The sequence below is a fragment of the Cynocephalus volans genome, chromosome 2 (assembly GCF_027409185.1).
Source record: "Cynocephalus volans isolate mCynVol1 chromosome 2, mCynVol1.pri, whole genome shotgun sequence".
Lineage (NCBI taxonomy): Eukaryota > Metazoa > Chordata > Mammalia > Dermoptera > Cynocephalidae > Cynocephalus > Cynocephalus volans.
Genome location: NC_084461.1, coordinates 68,407 through 86,873, shown reverse-complemented (window position 1 = coordinate 86,873; position 18,467 = coordinate 68,407). Strand labels below are relative to the sequence as shown.

Genomic DNA, 18,467 nt, shown 5'->3' with positions numbered 1-18,467 from the left:
ACTTCTAAGGCACAAGTTGCTTAGTAAGCTTTTTATAAAGTTTCTAAAATCTAGTTCCACATGGCTTTGGAAGGCTGTACTAGATTCATAGGCAAAACCTAGAATTATAACCTAAGTTATACTCAAATCCAATGACTATTCTCTAGTCTTTTTCTCACATGAGTCTTCTGCTACATTTTGAACTACTGTTCATGATATTCTCCTGGAAAGTCCTCTGTGTTAGTTTATTAGTTTCTCTCATGACTTCACTGATGGTTTTTGCTCTTTTCTCCTGAATTCTTCTTCTTTATAACATAGCTTATCAAAGTGCTTCATCCTGGGCCCTATTCTTCTCATTTGAAATTCTTTCTCACTGATTCAGTCCTCTGTAGTTTGTACTCCTCTTTCTCTCCAGGTTGTGCTTCTTCCCTAGTCTTTTGATCATAGGTTGAACTCTGTTGGATGCTTGTTTGTAGCTGTTCAAAATGCACTTCAAGGGGCTGGCTTGTTAGCTCAGTTGTTTAGGTCATGGTGTTTTAACACCAAAGCCAAGGGTTAAGATCTCTGCACCAGCCAGGTGCCAGAAAAAACAAAACAAAACATCACCTCAATGTCAACAAATCTAAAATTAAAACCACTTCCTCCTCTTCTATGTGTTATCACTACCGCCCCACTACTGACACAAGCCACCAAAATGAAATTTCTCCTGGACTCCTCCCTGTTTCTTGGGTCTAATCTTGTCTTACTTCCTGCTACTTTTGTTTGTTTGGTCTATTCATTTTATTCTAATTTCTATATACACTGTCAGTGTAGGGGGAGATGTTTGTACTCATAAAGACAGTAACTTTGTTCTGCTTGAAATATCATTCTTGTAAAAACCTGAAGGTAATGCTTCCTGGGCTATGAGGTTCAATCCCTGGTGACCTATGCTAGCCAGCACCTGTGGTGACATCTTTAGGAGTCCCGGGAGAAAAATACTTTATGAGTGACTGGGAAATGTTTGAACAACAGTCAGTAAAAAGACATGAAATAATAAAAACAAAGTACAAATTTTCATAATGTCTACTTTTGCTTCTATAAATTTACATCAGTGATTCTATTTGTAGTTTTTTTATTTTTATGTTTTAATTTTATTTTTTTTAACTTTTATTTTGTCGATATACATTGGGGTTGATTATTGTTGCCCCTTACCAAAACCTCCCTCCCTCCTCCCTCTTCCCCCCCAACAATGTCCTTTCTGTTTGCTTGTCGTATCAACTTCAAGTAATTGTGGTTGTTATATCTTCTCCCCCCCCCCGGTTTTTTTTGTGTGTGTGTGTGCGTGTGTGTGTGTGAATTTATATATTAATTTTTAGCTCCCACCAATAAGTGAGAACATGTGGTATTTTTCTTTCTGTGCCTGACTCATTTCACTTAATATAATTCTCTCAAGGTTCATCCATGTTGTTGTAAATGGCAGTATTTCATTCGTTTTTATAGCTGAGTAGTATTCCATTGTGTAGATGTACCACATTTTCCATATCCACTCATCCGATGATGGACATTTGGGCTGGTTCCAACTCTTGGCTATTGTAAAGAGTGCTGCGATGAACATTGGGGTGGTATACCTTCGACTTGATGATTTCTATTCCTCTGGGTATATCCCTGCAGTGGGATAGCTGGGTCATATGGTAGATCTATCTGCAATTGTTTGAGGAACCTCCATACCATTTTCCATAGAGGCTGCACCATTTTGCAGTCCCACCAACAATGTATGAGAGTTCCTTTTTCTCCGCAACCTCACCAGCATTTATCGTTCAGAGTCTTTTGGATTTTAGCCATCCTAACTGGGGTTAGATGGTATCTCAGTGTGGTTTTGATTTGCATTTCCCGGATGCTGAGTGATGTTGAGCATTTGTTCATATGTCTGTTGGCCATTTGTATATCTTCCTTAGAGAAAAGCCTACTTAGCTCTTTTGCCCATTTTTTAATTGGGTTGCTTGTTTTTTTCTTGTAAAGTTGTTTGAGTTCCTTATATATTCTGGATATTAATCCTTTGTCAGATGTATATTTTGCAAATATTTTCTCCCACTCTGTTGGTTGTCTTTTAACTCTGTTAATTGTTTATTTTGCTGTGCAGAAGCTTTTTAGTTTGATATAATCCCATTTGTTTATTTTTCCTTTGGTTGCCCATGCTTTTGGGGTCGTATTCATGAAGTCTGTGTCCAGTCTTATTTCCTGAAGTGTTTCTCCTATGTTTTCTTTAAGAAGTTTTATTGTTTCAGGGTGTATATTTAAATCCTTAATCCATTTTGAGTTGATTTTAGTATATGGTGAGAGGTATGGGTCTAGTTTCATTCTCCTGCATATGGATATCCAGTCATCCCAGCACCGTTTGCTGAAGAGGCAGTCCCTTCCCCAGTGAATAGGCTTGGTGCCTTTGTCAAAGATCAGATGGCAGTAAGTGTGTGGGTTGATTTCTGGATTCTCTATTCTATTCCATTGAGCAGTGTGTCTGTTTTTATGCCAGTACCATACTGTTTTGGTTATTATAGCTTTGTAGTATAGCTTAAAGTCGGGTAGTGTTATGCCTCCAGCTTTATTTTTTTTGCTCAGCATTGCTTTGGCTACACATAGTCCTTTATTATTCCATATAAATGTCTGGATAGTTCTTTCCATCCTTTTCAGTCATTTCAAGGGCTTCTTGTTGTATAGGATCTAGAGTTTGAGATTTATTAACTTTTGGTGGTGTACTTTCTTGATTTTTTGTATTTTTGGTATCTTTTTTTTGATGTTTATTCATTGTGGCAGGGGGTTTCACAGTCCACCGGTTTGAGACTATTGAGTAACTAAGATGTTGCTGTGGTTGCCAATTTGGTATGGCTACGTCCATGACTGCTCAGTTGGCCTCTAGTGCCTTGTGTGTGTGGTTGCCTCAGGTCTTGGGCCTCTCCGGGGAGCCACCTCTCTGGTCAGCTTGGACTCTGCTGGGCTGCTGGATCACAGGGTGGTACCGCAGTTTGTGTGGTCTCTGCTGAGCTTCCACTTCCCATGCAGGACTTCTCCCTGTTCCGTGCGCTCTGGCCTGGGCTGTTGGATCATGCAGTGGTGACCCCACAGGGTGTGTGGTTTCTGTTGAGTCTCCACCTCCCTAGCCAGACATCTCACCGCTCTGTGCACACTTTCTTTTTCAAGCCCAGTTTGAAAAATCCCAGGCTTTCAGGTTTGTTCAGCTGAGGTCATATGCCTCCTGTGCAGCAACTGCATAGTTGGGATTGGTGGAGGTGGAGATTCCTCACCCGCTTCCGGGAACCCCTTCAACTCAGTTGCCCTCTGCCAAACGCAGATCCTATTTGTAGTTTTTATTAATATACAGTTACCTGTTTGCAGTTAAATAAGACCCATCATGTTTTTAAACTTTGTTATAGATTGTCTTATTCTTCTCCTATTTCAGGTAATTACTTAAAAATGAGAAAAATGGATGTGTGCATAAATCATCAGTATGTTTTTAAAGTAGAACTGTAGCTAACAGCTAGTTAAGAATAAAAATTGACAAACCAGTTAACTGAACATTTACATTCACAATTGTAGTTTGAGACCTAATATAAGATGTGAAATGGTTTCACTCTTTGTTTTGAATCTAATATTCAGTGTGAACCCACACTCTTCATGTTTCAAATCAAAGTACTACCGAAGGTCTCTAATAACTTTTTTGGTGTTCCAGTGATCTCCTGTGCAACAAAGTATCACAAAACTTCATGGCTTAAAATAAGAACATCTTCTTATTACATGTCACAATGTTTTGGGTCAGTAAACTGGACAGGGCGGTTTGGGTTTGATGCTACACAGTGTCTCTGCTCTGAGCTGGAAAAACTCTAGTGGCTGGGGACACTGAGCAGATATCCAGCCCTCTCTTTGTGGCCATGTTGGACTTCCCCACAGAGTGGCATTCTCAGGGTAGTCAGGTTTGTCTGGCTTCTGCCAGAGCAAGTGTCCAAGAGGCCCAGGCAGAAGCCGCAAGGATTCTTGTTATCTCCACTCAGATACCAAAGCATCTCTTCCAATGTATTCTCTTAGTCAAGCACATCACTAAGACCAGACTTGATTCAAGGGGAAGGCAATTAGATTCCACCTGTCAATAAGAGGAATAGCAAGACTTTGCAGCACTGTTTAATAGACCACAGTCTGCTCTCTGACCATAAATTTGTACTGCATGCAAAATATACTTTGCCCCTCTCAAGAGCCCTAGAAATATTCTGCCACCGTGCAGTTGACAAAAAGCCAAACTAAATAAGTGCCAGTGTCCTGTCATCTTTTTAACACACATCCAGCTTACAGTGAACAGACAGGCATGACCATGTGTGCACTTTTCTTCAGACAGGGTTGGTGAAAAGGGGCAGCACCCTGAGGGCACTGGTCTGAGAGTTACTTATTCCCCTCAGGCACCTGCTTTAGTGTTTCATTAGGGCCCAGTCCTGTCCCTGGAGAGGATGCTTTGTGCCTCTTCACTGTGTCCTTTGGGCTCTCCCCATTCTCTGTCAATCTCTTCCTTGAAGAGCTGGGTTTGCAGTTGACTGACTTTCTTTACCTATTTTTGGTTATTATATGTTGGAGGATCCAACATCCTTCTTTTTAAACTTTTTTCTGACTCTGGCCTTTTGACACAGGAAATTATCTGGTGTATTCACTGCCATAAAAACATGGGTTTCCATTCTGCCAAAATCCATTAGATCCATGCTACCCCCACACATTCTGAGTCAGGCCCTTTGTTCTCTGACCTCCCCTTCTCTCCAAGGTGGCTATTTCCTTAGAAGTTTTATTTTTTTACTAGGCACTATCTATGTGTCAGATCCTAAGGTACTTAGGAAGCTAGAAATGTTTTTGGTCTTTAATCCTTTTTGGAAAACCATGGATTTGATCCTTGCCACAAAACTGTTTGAAAATATTTTTCTGGGAAAAATGGGTGGAAATATAATTTTATTTCAAACTCAGCAAGTCCTGGCTCCTTCATATTTTCTCTAAATTCTGTTTGAAAATTGAACATCCTTTTATTTTCCCACTGACAGAGAGAGGGGGCAAAGTAGCATTTTTCCTTTTCTGCCCAAAAGTCTCCTTTGGCACACCCTGAGATGGTGAGATACCCTTTCCATTTTCCATGTTATGGGAGGTGGTAGTGCGGCCCACAGCCTTCAGTGTTACATTTATTGCTAGCAATATAATTTGTCTTGAAGATTCTTTTGCTGGTATCAATATTTCCACTTAAGATTTTCATAATTTGTGTTGCTATGGTAGATATGTTTTCATTATTTTACTTTTAGTCTGTTTCTTTGTATTTAAAGTATAGTTATCTGGACAACTTATTGTTGGGTCTTACTTTCCTATCAATCTGACAGTCTTTGCCTTAAGTAGTATATTTAATGCAATTCCATTTAAACTAATTATTGTTAATGTTTGTGTGCTGTTTTACTATTTTCTATTTGTATTTGCCTCATCTGCCTTTTAATCCTCTGCTTTTTACTTTCTAACTTGTTATCAATTATTTAATTCTTTTTTTTTTTTTTTAAGATGACCAGTGGGCCGGCCCGTGGCTCACTCAGGAGAGTGCGGTGCTGATAACACCAAGGCCCCGGGTTCGGATCCCATATACGGATGGCCGGTTCGCTCACTGGCTGAGCGTGGTGCTGACAACACCAAATCAAGGGTTAAGATCCCCTTACCGGTCATCTTTTTAAAAAAATAATAATAAAAATAAATGAATAAAATAAAATAAAATAAATAAAGATGACCGGTAAGGGGATCTCAACCCTTGGCTTGGTGTTGTCAGCACCACGCTCAGCCAGTTAGCAAACCGGCCATCCCTATATAGGATCCGAACCCGTGGCCTTTGTGTTATCAGCACCGCACTCTACCGAGTGAGCCACGGGCCGGCCCCAATTATTTAATTCTTTAAAAATATTTTATTTTGATTCAGCTATTGGCTTTTAAAATAGCTTATTTTTAATTTTGGTAAAAAGTATATAGCATAAAATTTACCATTTGAATCATTTCTTAGCCTTTATGTAGTTTTAAGTATATTGACACTGTTGTGCAAGAGATATCCACACGTTTTTTATCTTGGAAAATTGAAACTCTGCCCATTAAATGGCAACTCCCAATTTCCCCCTTTTCCCAGCCTCTGGCAAGTATCATTCTACTTTGTGTTTCTAACAATTTGACTCTTATCAGTTGGACCATACAATACTTATCATTTTGTGAGTGTCTTATTTCACTTTGTATAATGTCCTCAGGGTTTCATGTTATAGCGTATGTCAAGATTTCCTTTTTTCTTAAGGTTGGATATTAGTTCTTTGTATGTATATACAACATTTTATTTATCCATTCATTCATGGCTGAATTACTCTCTGAGTAATGCTGCTGTGAATGCAGGTGTGGAAATATCTTTTTGAGGTTCTGCTATTAATTATTTTGGACATATTCACGAAAATTGGATTTATGAATACTATGGTAGTTCTATTTTAAATTTTTGAGAAGATACTGCACTTTTTTTTTTTTTTTAATATGGGCTGCACCACTTTGCATACTCACATAAAGTGTACTAAGTTTCCATTTTTGGCAATAATTGCTATTTTCTATTGGGTGTGAAATGATATTTCATTGTGGTTTTGCATTTCTCTAGTGATTAATGATGTTAAGCATTTTTCCATGAACTTGTTAGACATTGGTATATCATCTTTATAGAAATGTCTGCTGAAGCCCTTTGCTTATTTTTTAATCAGATTATTCGTTTTGTTGTTTAGCTGTAGGTGTTTTTGAAATGTATTCTTGATGTTAATTTCTTATGGGGTAGATGATTTTCAACTTTCTTTTCTATTGTTTGACTTCCTAATCTTAATAGTATTGTGTTTTTTGTTTTAAATTTTACTTGGTCATTGCTGGAGTATAGAAAAGTGATTGACTTTTGTATATTAATGTTGTATCCTGCAACCTTTGTGTAATCAGTAATTAATTCCAGGAGGTTTTCTATTTATTTGCTAGCATATTTTACGCAAATAATCATATCATCTGCAACTAATGACAATTTTATTTGTTTATTTCCTTATCTGTAAATCTTTTATTTTATTTCCTTGTGTTATTGCACGACTCAGTACTTTTAGTATAATGTTGAAGGAGTCATGAGAGGATACATTCTTGCTTTACTCTTGTTTATCTGGGAAAGCTTCAAGTTTCTGACCATTAAGGATGATGTTAGCTGCAGTTTCCTGTAGATAATCCTTATCAAATTGTGATGTTCACCTCTATTCCTAGTTTACTGAGAATTTTTATGATGAATCGATGCTGTAGTTTTTCAAATGTTTTTTCTGCATCTATTGATGTGATCATGTGATTTTTTTTCTTCTTAGTGTTTTCATGTTATCAGTTACATTAATTGATGTTCATATGTTGAACCACCCTTGCCTACCTGGGATAAATACCACTTGGTGTCATGGTGCATAATTCTCTTTAGACATTGTTGGATTAGGTATGCTAATATTTTATTGAGCTTATTTGCACATATGTCCATGAGAGATAACAGTTTGTAGTTTTCTATTTTCATATCTTTGTCTGGTTTGGGTACTGAGATAATGCTGTCTTCATCCAATGAACTGGGAAGTACTTCATCTTCTATTCTCTGCAATAGATTGTAGGAAGGTGATATATTTATTTCCTTAAGTGTTGGCCTTAGCTCTTGTGTGAACACATGTAGGCCAGGTGCTTTCTGTTTTGAAAATTATTATTTGTTTTCGCAATTTTCATAATAGATACAGGCCTATTCACATTGTGTATTTTTGTGTGAGTGAGTTTTGGTAAACTGTCTTTTAAGGAATTGATCTGTTTACTGTAGGATGTCAAATGTGTGCAGAGTTGTTCATAGTATTTATTATTTGTTTAATGTCCACAGGATCTGTAGTGATGTCCTATCATTCATTTCTGATATTAGGAATTTCTGTCTTGTGTTCATTATCTTTTTAGTTAGCCTGGCTATAGGCTTATCAATTTTATTGATCTTTTTAAAGAATCAGCTTTTTAGATGTTTATTTTTTCTCCAGACTTTCATTTTCAATTTTATTTCTGTTCTAGTTTTTATTTATTTTCTTCTGCTTCCTTTCAATGTAATTAGCTTTCCCCCCCTTGTTTCCAAAGGTGGAAATATAGATGTTTTAGTCCGTTTGGTGTTGCTATAACAGAAATACCTGAGACTGGATAATTTATAAAGGAAAGAGGTTTATGTGGGTTATGATTCTGGGACAGCTGCATCTGGCATGGGCCTCAGGCTGCTTCTACTCATGGCAGAAAAGTGGCAGGCAGCTGGTGGGTACAAGCAGATCACATGGCAAGAGGAAGCAAGAGAGAGAAAGCAAGAGAGAGAAGGTTCCAGGGTCTTTTTAAGCAACGAGCTCTTGCGTAAACTAATAGAGTTAGAACTCATTAATCCCCCTCCCCCAGGGAGAGCATCAGTCCATTCATGAGGGATCCACCCCCATGACTCAGTCAGTTTCCATCACTGTCACATTGGAGATCAAATTTCCACCTGAGTTTTGGAGGAGACAACACATCCAACCTCCACCATTCCGCCCCTGGCCCCCCAAAACTCATGTCACTCTCACATCCAAAATACGATCATTCTATCCCAACATTCCCAAAAGGTTTAGCTTGCTCCAGCACCAGCTTAAAAGTCCAAAGTCTCATCTGAGATCAAAAGCAAAAGTTCTTCCAGCTGTGAACCTGAAAAACAAAACCAAATTTATCTACTGTCAAGATACAATGGTGGAACAGACACTGGGGATATGTTCCCATTCCAAAAGGGAAGAGTAGGCCAAAAGAAAGGAAAAACAGGCCCCAAACAAGTCTGAAACCCAGCAGGGCAGACATTATGTCTTGAAGCTGCAAAATAATGTTCTTTGACTCCAAGTCCTGCATCCTGGGCACAATTGGGCATCTGGGCCCCCAAAGCATCAGGCACCCTCATTCCCACAGTTCTGCCCCTGAGGTGCAGCCCAGTGGGCTGTGCTGGTGCCTGCAACTTTTCCAGGCTGGTGTTCCACCCTGGTAGCTCCGTAAGTCTGGGGTTTCCATGGTCGTCCCACTGCCTTGGCTCTATGAGACATTTCCCTTGTGGGGACTCCAACCCCACTTTCCTGCTCAGCATTGCTCTAGTAGATGGCCTCAGCAGTGGCTCTGCCCCTGCAGCAGGTCTCTGCCTGGCCCCCAGGCTTTTCCATATATCCTGTGGAATCTGGGTGGAGGCTGCCACACCTCTACTGTTTGCATTTCCTGCTGTCCTGCAGACTTAACACAAAATGGACGCCACCAAGGTTTTGGGCCTCTACTCTCCAGGGCTGCTACACAAACCACACTTGAGGCTGCTCCAGCTAGAGCTGCTGGGATGCAGTGAGCAGGATCCTGAGGGCAGCTGTGCCCCAGGTCTGTCCCTCAGGATAACTCAGTTTTTCTAGGCTTCGGGGCCTGTGATGGGTGGGGCAACCTTCCAGACTTCTCAAATGCTTTTAGGGCATTTTTTCCATTGTCCTGGTTCTTAGCATCTGGCTGCCTCACTGCCAAGACGATGTGTTTAGCAAACAGTTTATCAGCTTCACCCTTGCATTTTTCTCCTGCTCTCCACTTCTGTACTGCATGGCCAGGTTGCAAATTTTCCAAAACTTTATGCTCTGCTTCCCTTTTAAATTCTGGCTGTACATTATGCTTTTGCTGCCATAACTCAGAGTAGGCTGTTAGAAGTAGCCATGCGGCATCCTTAATGCTTCGCTGCTTAGAAATTTCTTTGGCCAAATGTTCTGGTTCACAACTCCTAAGTTCTAACTTCCATGAAGTCCAAGGGCATGGACACAGTGCAGCCAGGTTCCTTGCTATGGTGTAGCAAGGGTTATCTTTTGTCCAGTTCCCAATAAGTTCTTCATTTCTATTGGAAACCTCATCATCTGCATGGCCTTTACTGTCCACATTTCTATCAGCATTCTGCTCACCACCACATAAGTCTCTAAGACATGCCAATCTTTCCCTTGTCCTTTTCTCTTCTGAGTCTTCCAAACTCCTCCAACCTTTGCCCATCACCCAGTTCCAAAGCTGCGTCCACATTTTCAGGTATCTGTTTAGCAACACCCCACTCTTCAGTACCAATTTTTTGTTTTAGTCTATTTTGTGTTGCTATAACAAATACCTGAGACTGGGTAATTTATAAAGGAAAGAGGTTTATTTGGCTTATGATTCCAGAACAGCTGCATCTGGCCCGGGCCTCAGGCTGCTTCTACTCATGGCAGAAAAGTGGCAGGCAGCTGGTGGGTACAAGGAGATCACATGGCAAGAGGAAGCAAGAGAGAGAGAGAAAAGGTGCTAGGGTCTTTTTAAGCAAAGAGTTCTTGCAGGAAATAATAGAGCGAGAACTCACTCATTAATCCCCCTCCCCCAGGGAGAGCATCAATCCATTCATGAGGGATCCCTCTCCTTGACTCAATCAGTTTCCAACACTGCCACATTGGAGACCAAATTTCCACATGAGTTTTGGAGGGGATAACACATCCAAACTCCATCAATAGATTATTGATTTTAGATGTGTTTTTTTTAAAGTACGCATCCAGTGTCATAAAAATTTGTGAGAACACTGTTATTTCTGTATCCTACGAATATTCGTGTCATTTTCTTTTCTTTTTTTTTTCTTCTGGTGGCTGTCCAATATGGGAACCGAAGTCCTTGACCTTGGCATAACAAGGCTGTGCCCTAACCAACTGAGATAACTGGTCGGCCCCATTTTCACTTTAGTTTATTAAAAATATTTTTAATTTTCTGGGTTTTTTTAGTTCATGTATTAGAGTGTATTGTTTAATCCCACTCTATTTAGGGATCTTGTATTAATTGCTCTGTTGCCAATTTCTTCTTTAATTCTTTTGTGGTCTGAGAGCACATATTATATGATAGCTATTATTTCAATTTTCCTAAAGTGTGTTATGTGAATCTAAATATGGTCTTAGTGATTTTTTATGTGAGTTTGAGAAGAATGTCTATTCTGTTGTTGGAAGAAGTACCGTGTAGATATCCATTATATCTATATCATGTTATTCAGTTTAACTATGTCTTTTATGGTTTTTTTCTTCTGAATTGGTTCATTTGTTATAGAGGTTGTTGAAATCTCCAGTTTTGATGATGGATTCTTCTATTTCTCCTTGAAGTTCTATTAGGTTTTGTGTCATGTAGTTTGATAATATATTGTAAGGCACATACACATTAAGAAATGTCCTCTGAGAGAACTAACTCTTATATTATGATGTAATGCCACTTTTTCTTCCCCTCTATCCTATGTTTAAAAAGATAAAGTGTTTCTGCAGGTTCCGTACTTGTTCTTTTTTTACTTTCAACCTTAGGTTCATTCACTCTGATGTCTTCAAATAACATGGAAATTTTGATACTTTTCAAATCTTTGTTGTCAGCTTAACTTTATCTCTTGAATGCTGGAATCATATATCCAGTTGTCAATTGGACATTTCCACAGATATTTCAAGTATTATGTATTCAACTCTGTTTCACTTCTGCTCTTTATATTTTTCTCCCATTTTTCAAACTTTGCTTTGCAGTTCCAGGACCTAACTAGTTGTGCTTATGTAGATAGCCTGAGAGTAAAACTCTTCTTTTTAATTTCTGCACAGCAAATTACTACCACATCCTGTTTCTGCTTTTTCATTCCGTTTCTTTTTTATAGTGTTAAGTCTCTCTTCTGTGTGCTTATTTTTCTGTGTTGTAATATAGTTGGTCTTCTGTCACCCTGTTTTCTTTTTCCTTCTGACTCTCCCTAAAAGCTTTTCCATTCTCTTTGTAGTGGATGACTATTAAAATACAAATAAAGATATGTACTTACAGGACCACATTATTTGCTCCCTGTGGTCTAGAAAGTTGCAGTGTACACCCTGTTGTGGACACAAGAAATCCTTTGGCACATAGGAAGGAAATTTTGGAATGCCTTTTTAATGTCCTTTTAGTTCATAAGTATTTAAAAAGTAATAACTACCTAAAATGTTTTACTGTTTGAAATAGGTCCAATTTTTAAGTGCAGAATCATTCTATAATCAGTTGCTTCAATATTGTTTTTCCCTTATGCTGTCCAATATCATCCACTCAGACATGGTGCTGTGTGTAGTTCCATTACTGTGGGGTGTGTTCTTTGTGTTCATGTGACTGGGCTTTTGCTGTTGCCTCATATTCATGAGACCATGCAGTTCACATGGAAGAGTTTAACATCTTTGGCATTTTAATGAAGTGCAAACTGAATACAAAGTAAAGCTATATTTTCTGTTTCTTTCTTATGCCAGTCTATATTGAACTTGTTTTTAAATTTGTTGATCTAACAGTATTTCAGGTATGTATTTATACTTATGTCTTCATGCCTGTTTATACTCTCTGTGGAACAGAAAAATTTTATTCACATTTTTATCACTAGCAACAAGGATATTTCTTAAGATATAAACTAAGTTTTGTAATATTATTTTTATTAATTGGTAACTTAGTAGAGTACCAGGATATTTGTCCTTTGATTTTTCTTCCTCCCATTCTATGGAGTACAACAAAGTGGCATCTTATATAAGACACATACGACACACACACACAAAGATGTGAACTCCCAGATTTCTGTTTTGTGACCCAGAAATGTTGACTTGAGTTGAGAACAATCTGTCATTCTAGGACTTGGTATCATTTGAGGATGTGGCTGTGGACTTCACCTGGGAGGAGTGGCAGGACCTGAATGATGCTCAGAGGACTTTGTATAGGGATGTGATGTTGGAGACCTACAGCAACCTGGTGTCACTGAGTGAGTAAAACTCCCCAGTAACTTTCAGGAGAAACAGTTTCTTTTTTATTCATAAATATAGGAACCATTTATAGGGTTTCATGATATTTTAGTAAGATTACATTTCTTGAAAATGTGCTCTCTTTCTCCTGAGGTTCAAATTGGCCTCTTTATTACACAACATCTGAAGCTGAGCTTTTGTCATTCTTCCAAAGATCAGACTTAGCAGTTTTACAAAGTCCTACATTACTTCCCATTAACAGAATACCGCATTAACAAAGCTGAGGTGATTGTCAGGGTAGAAGGAGCAGGGCCATGGACAAAGAAGAATGCCTAAACTAGATCCTGCAAGATTTGTCAGCACATACAGTGCAGAAGCCAAGAAAGGTAAAGCTAATTAGATGTTGGAAGTGTTCAGCTGTTCCTATCAATTTTCCCCCTAGACCCAGACTTCAGGATGGCTCACCTGCAATCCTGTATTACATAATCTCCAAGGTGGCACGTCCCATGTACATTCCAGTATTTCATTTGGCTGAATCTGTTTTGTAGGCACCCTAAATCTAATTTCTACATTTCTCTTCTTTGACGTTTATTTTTCCTATTTGCTTTCTTAACATTTTCAGTTGTGCTTATTCTTCAATTCTCATGTACTTTTTTTTCATACTGTATCTGTTTTCTGATGTTTCTGACAGAATAGCTGCAACTGGGTAATTTATAAAGAAAAAATCTTTTTCTTACAAATCTGTTCTGGAGGCTCAGCATTCCAAGTTCAAGGGGTTGCATTGGGTGAAGGCCTTTGTTCTGGTGGGGACTCTTCACAGAGTCCCAAAGTAGTGCAGGGAATCACATAGCAGTTCATTAAGGAAATAGGAAAAGAGGCATAGCTATGAGCCTTGCATCACCACCTCAAAAATCATGAAGCTGAGGAGAACCCTGTGTGGGAGAATGGAAAAGTGTGGTCCTAGACTTTGAAGGAAAACCAGAAGAATTTTGGTGCTAAGACCATGTGAACTAAGGGTTCCATGTTGAGAGAATAAGATTATTGATTGGGAATGGAGTTCAAAGTTAGCATTTTTCTGATTTCTTTGTCAAAATCATTCAGAAAAAAAACCAAAACGGGAAATGTGCAGGACAGTCATTTTATGAGAATAGAAGACCACCAAAACTTTCTTGCACAAAACAAAAGCTTTCACAAGAAATGAATTATCAAGTGGTGGTCCATGTACCAGAAATTGGGAATAGAATACATGTTGATTCGAGAAGGAGTCAAAAGAATATATTTCAAAGATGGTGGGAATAGCCTTGGATGCAGAACTGAATATTTTAGAACAGAAATGGGTGTCTAGGTTGTAGAACTGATGTATCCTTTATTTTAATGGTTTATGAGAAGCAGAGGAAGTCAGGTTAAATGAAAAACTTGGAGAAAGCTATCTTTATTTAGGGTGGAGAAAAGCATATTTTATTCTTTGAAAAACTTCCACATTCCTATATCCATTTTCTAAGGGAGGAGTGTAAAGCGTATAAACATGAATGCAAAATCCTTATCCTTAGCCATTTTCCTGCATATTTGATAAAAAATTGGCTCACTTCTATACCTGACAGTAGATGATGATGGAAAATCTAGCCATCTTCATAGTGAAATAATGAGAAAATAGCAGCAGGAGACACCCATTGTTGTAAAAATGAAACAGAGAAAATGGTGTAAATAAATGAAAGGTGCTTATTTGAAAACTACAAGAAGGCAGATAATGAAAATTCTTAACAAATATTTACTCATATATTAAAATTTAAAGATGAACAAAGAAGTAAAAGAAAACATGATATAACATTAGAAAATATATTAGTACAATATTACATTGTCAGTAAGAAAAAATTTCATAAACCAACACTTATTATGGATTTCTTTATAAAATCTTTTGTTACTAGGATTGGAAGGCACTCCTGTACCTTTATTTGAGCAGTCAATGAGATGTGCTTATGCATGGTTCATTGTTAGTTATTTTTTTCTCATTTCAGATATCCAGATAGATGATGACCTCATGGAGAGGACCCAAGAAAGTCATGGTAGATGCTTCCAGCAAATTGTAATCAGCAACAGCAACACATCAGCTGAGGAGAGAGTTGTGTTGGGAAAATCATTTTATTTGAATTCATATCATGTTTTAAATCTGATTATAAACAATGGAAAGTATTCAGGAAAGAGACATCAGGAGTTTTACATATGTCAGAATGCACTTCTTCCTAAAGAGCTTGATGAGATGCCTGCTGCAGAGAAACCTGATGACCATCATATAACTGAAAAACTTCCCAGACATCATGAGCATCTTAGCCAGCATCCCAATATTCAGACTGGGAAGCAGCTTTTAAAATCTGGTGGAAAAGGGAAATCCTGCAGCACAGAGCCAATAACATTTACACATGAAAAGATTCATATGGATGAGACCACCTATAAGTGTAATGAATATGGGAAAGTCTGTGGTAAGTCAGCTGTCATTGTCCAAGAAATAAATCAGGTAGAAAGGAAAACTTTTCAATGTGGTTTATGTGGGAAAATATTCTGTAAAATGTCTGAACTCACTAAACATCAGATTATGCACACAGGAGAGAAACACAATAAGTATACTGAATGTGAGAAATCTTTTGTTAAGAAATTATACCTTACCTCACATCAGAGAAGACCTATGCAGGAGAAGCTTTGTGGTTGTAATGAACAAGAGAAAAAATTTTGTCAAAAGTCAGACCTTACAATGCATCAAGGAACTCATACAGGAGAAATGTACTATGGAAGTATTAGCTGTGGAAAAAGCTTATGCAAGAATTCACTCCTTAGCCATCCTGAGAGAATTCATACAGGTGTAATACCAGATGGATGTAACAAATGTCCAAAATTTTTCTACCATGAGTCAGCCCTCACTGTATATCAGAGAGTTCACACAAGTGAGAAGCCATCTAAAGAATATAAAAAAACATTTTATGGTAATAATTGTGGTAAAACCTTTCTCCAGAAGTCACACTGCAGCAGTCATCAGAGAATTTACGCAGGTGAGAAACCATGTGAATGTAAAGAAAGCGGAAAAGCTTTTAACCAAAAGTCAGATTTCAGCAGGCATGAGAGAATTCACACACACAAGAAACCATATGAATGTAGAGAATGTGGAAAAGCTTTTAGCCGAAAGTTATACTTAAGCATTCATCAGAGAACTCATACAGGTGAGAAACCATATGAATGTAAAGACTGTGGGAAAGCTTTTACCCACAAGTCAGACCTCAGGAAGCATGAGAGAATTCACACAGGTGAGAAACCATATGAATGTAGAGAATGTGGGAAAGCTTTTAGCCATAAGTTATCCTTAAGCATTCATCAGAGAACTCACACAGGTGAGAAACCATATAAATGTAAAGACTGTGGGAAAGCTTTTACCCACAAGCCAGACCTCAGGAAGCATGAGAGAATTCACACAGGTGAAAAACCCTATGAATGTAGAGAATGTGGAAAAGCTTTTAGCCAAAAGTCACACCTCAGTGTTCATCAGAGAACTCACACAGGTGAGAAGCCGTATGAATGCAAAGAATGTGGAAAAGCTTTTAACCACAAGACAGCCCTCAGCAGGCATGAAGTAATTCATACAGGTGAGAAGCCATATGAATGTAAAGAATGTGGAAAAGCTTTTAGCCTAAAGTCATACTTAAGCATTCATCAGAGAACTCACACAGGTGAGAAACCATATGAATGTAAAGACTGTGGGAAAGCTTTTGCCCACAAGTCAGAGATCAGGCAGCATGAGAGAATTCACACAGGTGAGAAGCCATATGAATGTAAAGACTGTGGGAAAGCTTTTAGACTAAAATCACGCTTCCGCACTCATCAGAGAACTCACACAGGTGAGAAACCATATGAATGTAAAGAATGTGGAAAAACTTTTAACCAAAAGTCACACCTCAGCTTTCATCAGAGAATTCACACAGGTGAGAAACCATATGAATGCAAAGAATGTGGAAATGCTTTTAGCCAGAAGTCTCACCTCAGCAGGCATCAGAAAATTCACACAGGTGAAAAACCATATGAATGTAAAGACTGTGGGAAAGCTTTTATCCACAAGTCAGACATGAGGAAGCATGAGAGAATTCACACAGGGGAGAAACCATTTGAATGTAGAGAATGTGGAAAAGCTTTTAACCAAAAGTCAAACCTCAGCATTCATCAGAGAACTCACACAGGTGAGAAAGCATATGAACGTAAAGACTGGAAAAGCTTTTAACTACAAGTCACAGTTCAGCATTCATCAGAGAACTCACACAGGTGAGAAACCATACGAATGCAAAGAATGTGGAAAAGCTTTTAACCAAAAGTCACATCTCAGCAGCCATCAAAGAATTTGCATAGGTGGGTAACTATGTGAGCGTAAGGAATGCGGGAAAACAGTTTACTAACCCTAACTCATCGTAATAGACATGAACAAATTCACACATGGGAAAATCCCAATTAATGTAATGACTGGGAGAATGTTTTGCCATAAATCACGTCATGTTTCATCAGAGAACTCACACCAAGAAGCAGCCCTATAAATGCACAACTGTCACTTGGTATTGGAGGGTGGTTCAAGGAGCCCAACACTTGCAAATGATGAAAGCCCTTCTGTAAATGGTGTACTGTTTCAATATTACCTGTGAACTTTTTTCTGTGTCCTTTACATCTTAAGTAGAATACTTGTGTTACTGAATACAGAAGAATTCCTTGTAAATAGTTGTTATACCATGTTGTTTTTTACTTGTATTATAGTTTTGGTTTTTTTTCTTTTCATCTTTATAAGTGGTTGAATCAGCAGATGTGCAACCCTCAGATATAGAAGGGAGTCAATAATTTTGAAAACATCTTTTTCCAGCAGTTACAGGGCTGGCTATAGTTAGCGTATTGTTGGTTAGAGCACAGTGCTGATAACACTATGGGTCCCTGTACTGGCCAACCACTGGGGGTGGGGGGGCAGAAAGAAAAGTAAAATAAAAAGAGCTCACACTGCATCAGGTATGAGATAATGTACAAGGGAGAAATTCTGCATGGATTAGACTGGGTATGTATTTTCTAAAAACACCTTTTTTCTCTTCTACACATGCCTGTAATCTCAGCCTTTAATTATTGTGTGTGGAACCATATAGTTTAGCTGTGTTCAGGGGAGTATGGATACAGGTGATAAACATTACTTCTAGGCCAGGCAATAAAAAATGCAATTGTCCCTGATTTCTCATTCTCTGGGACTGAAGGGCAGAGGACTCCTAGGGTAGAGTCAGGGGCCATAGGTGGGAGAAATTCACCATTGCTTAATGAGACAGACTGAATTGAAGAAATGATAGTTCTTTCCAACTCTATCCTGAAATTCTTTATTCATACTTTATGTAAGAAATGCTTACTATGGCTGGCCATTTCATGTGTGATCTCTTTGTGTTACAACACAAGTAGCCCACTGTGCTGACTATGAACTTTCTGAGAGAAGTTACCAGTTCTCAAATGTGAGAATATTCACACAGAAAAAAAACTTGTATTGTCACCTTTTATACCCAAGTCTGCTTATGGGAAAATTCAATTATTGGGAGAAACAATGCAATACATATGGAACACCTTAACAGGTGGGGACTTCTCATTGAATAGTTGTTGGGCCCATTTTTAGGAGCAAACATTATC

At 38.4% G+C, this 18,467-nt stretch overlaps 1 protein-coding gene across 1 annotated transcript in view; it reads left to right on the top strand.

Annotated features, from left to right (window-relative positions):
- The window catches only part of LOC134369421 (zinc finger protein 345-like), a 29,461-nt gene extending 12,315 nt beyond the window's left edge, over positions 1-17,146 (top strand). The window contains exons 3-4 of the mRNA XM_063085891.1: positions 12,685-12,811; positions 14,807-17,146. Coding sequence (XP_062941961.1) covers positions 12,685-12,811; positions 14,807-17,049 — 2,370 coding nt within the window. The 3' untranslated portion in view covers positions 17,050-17,146. The remainder of the gene's footprint in view (positions 1-12,684; positions 12,812-14,806) is intronic.
- The last annotated feature ends 1,321 nt before the right edge of the window (positions 17,147-18,467 follow it).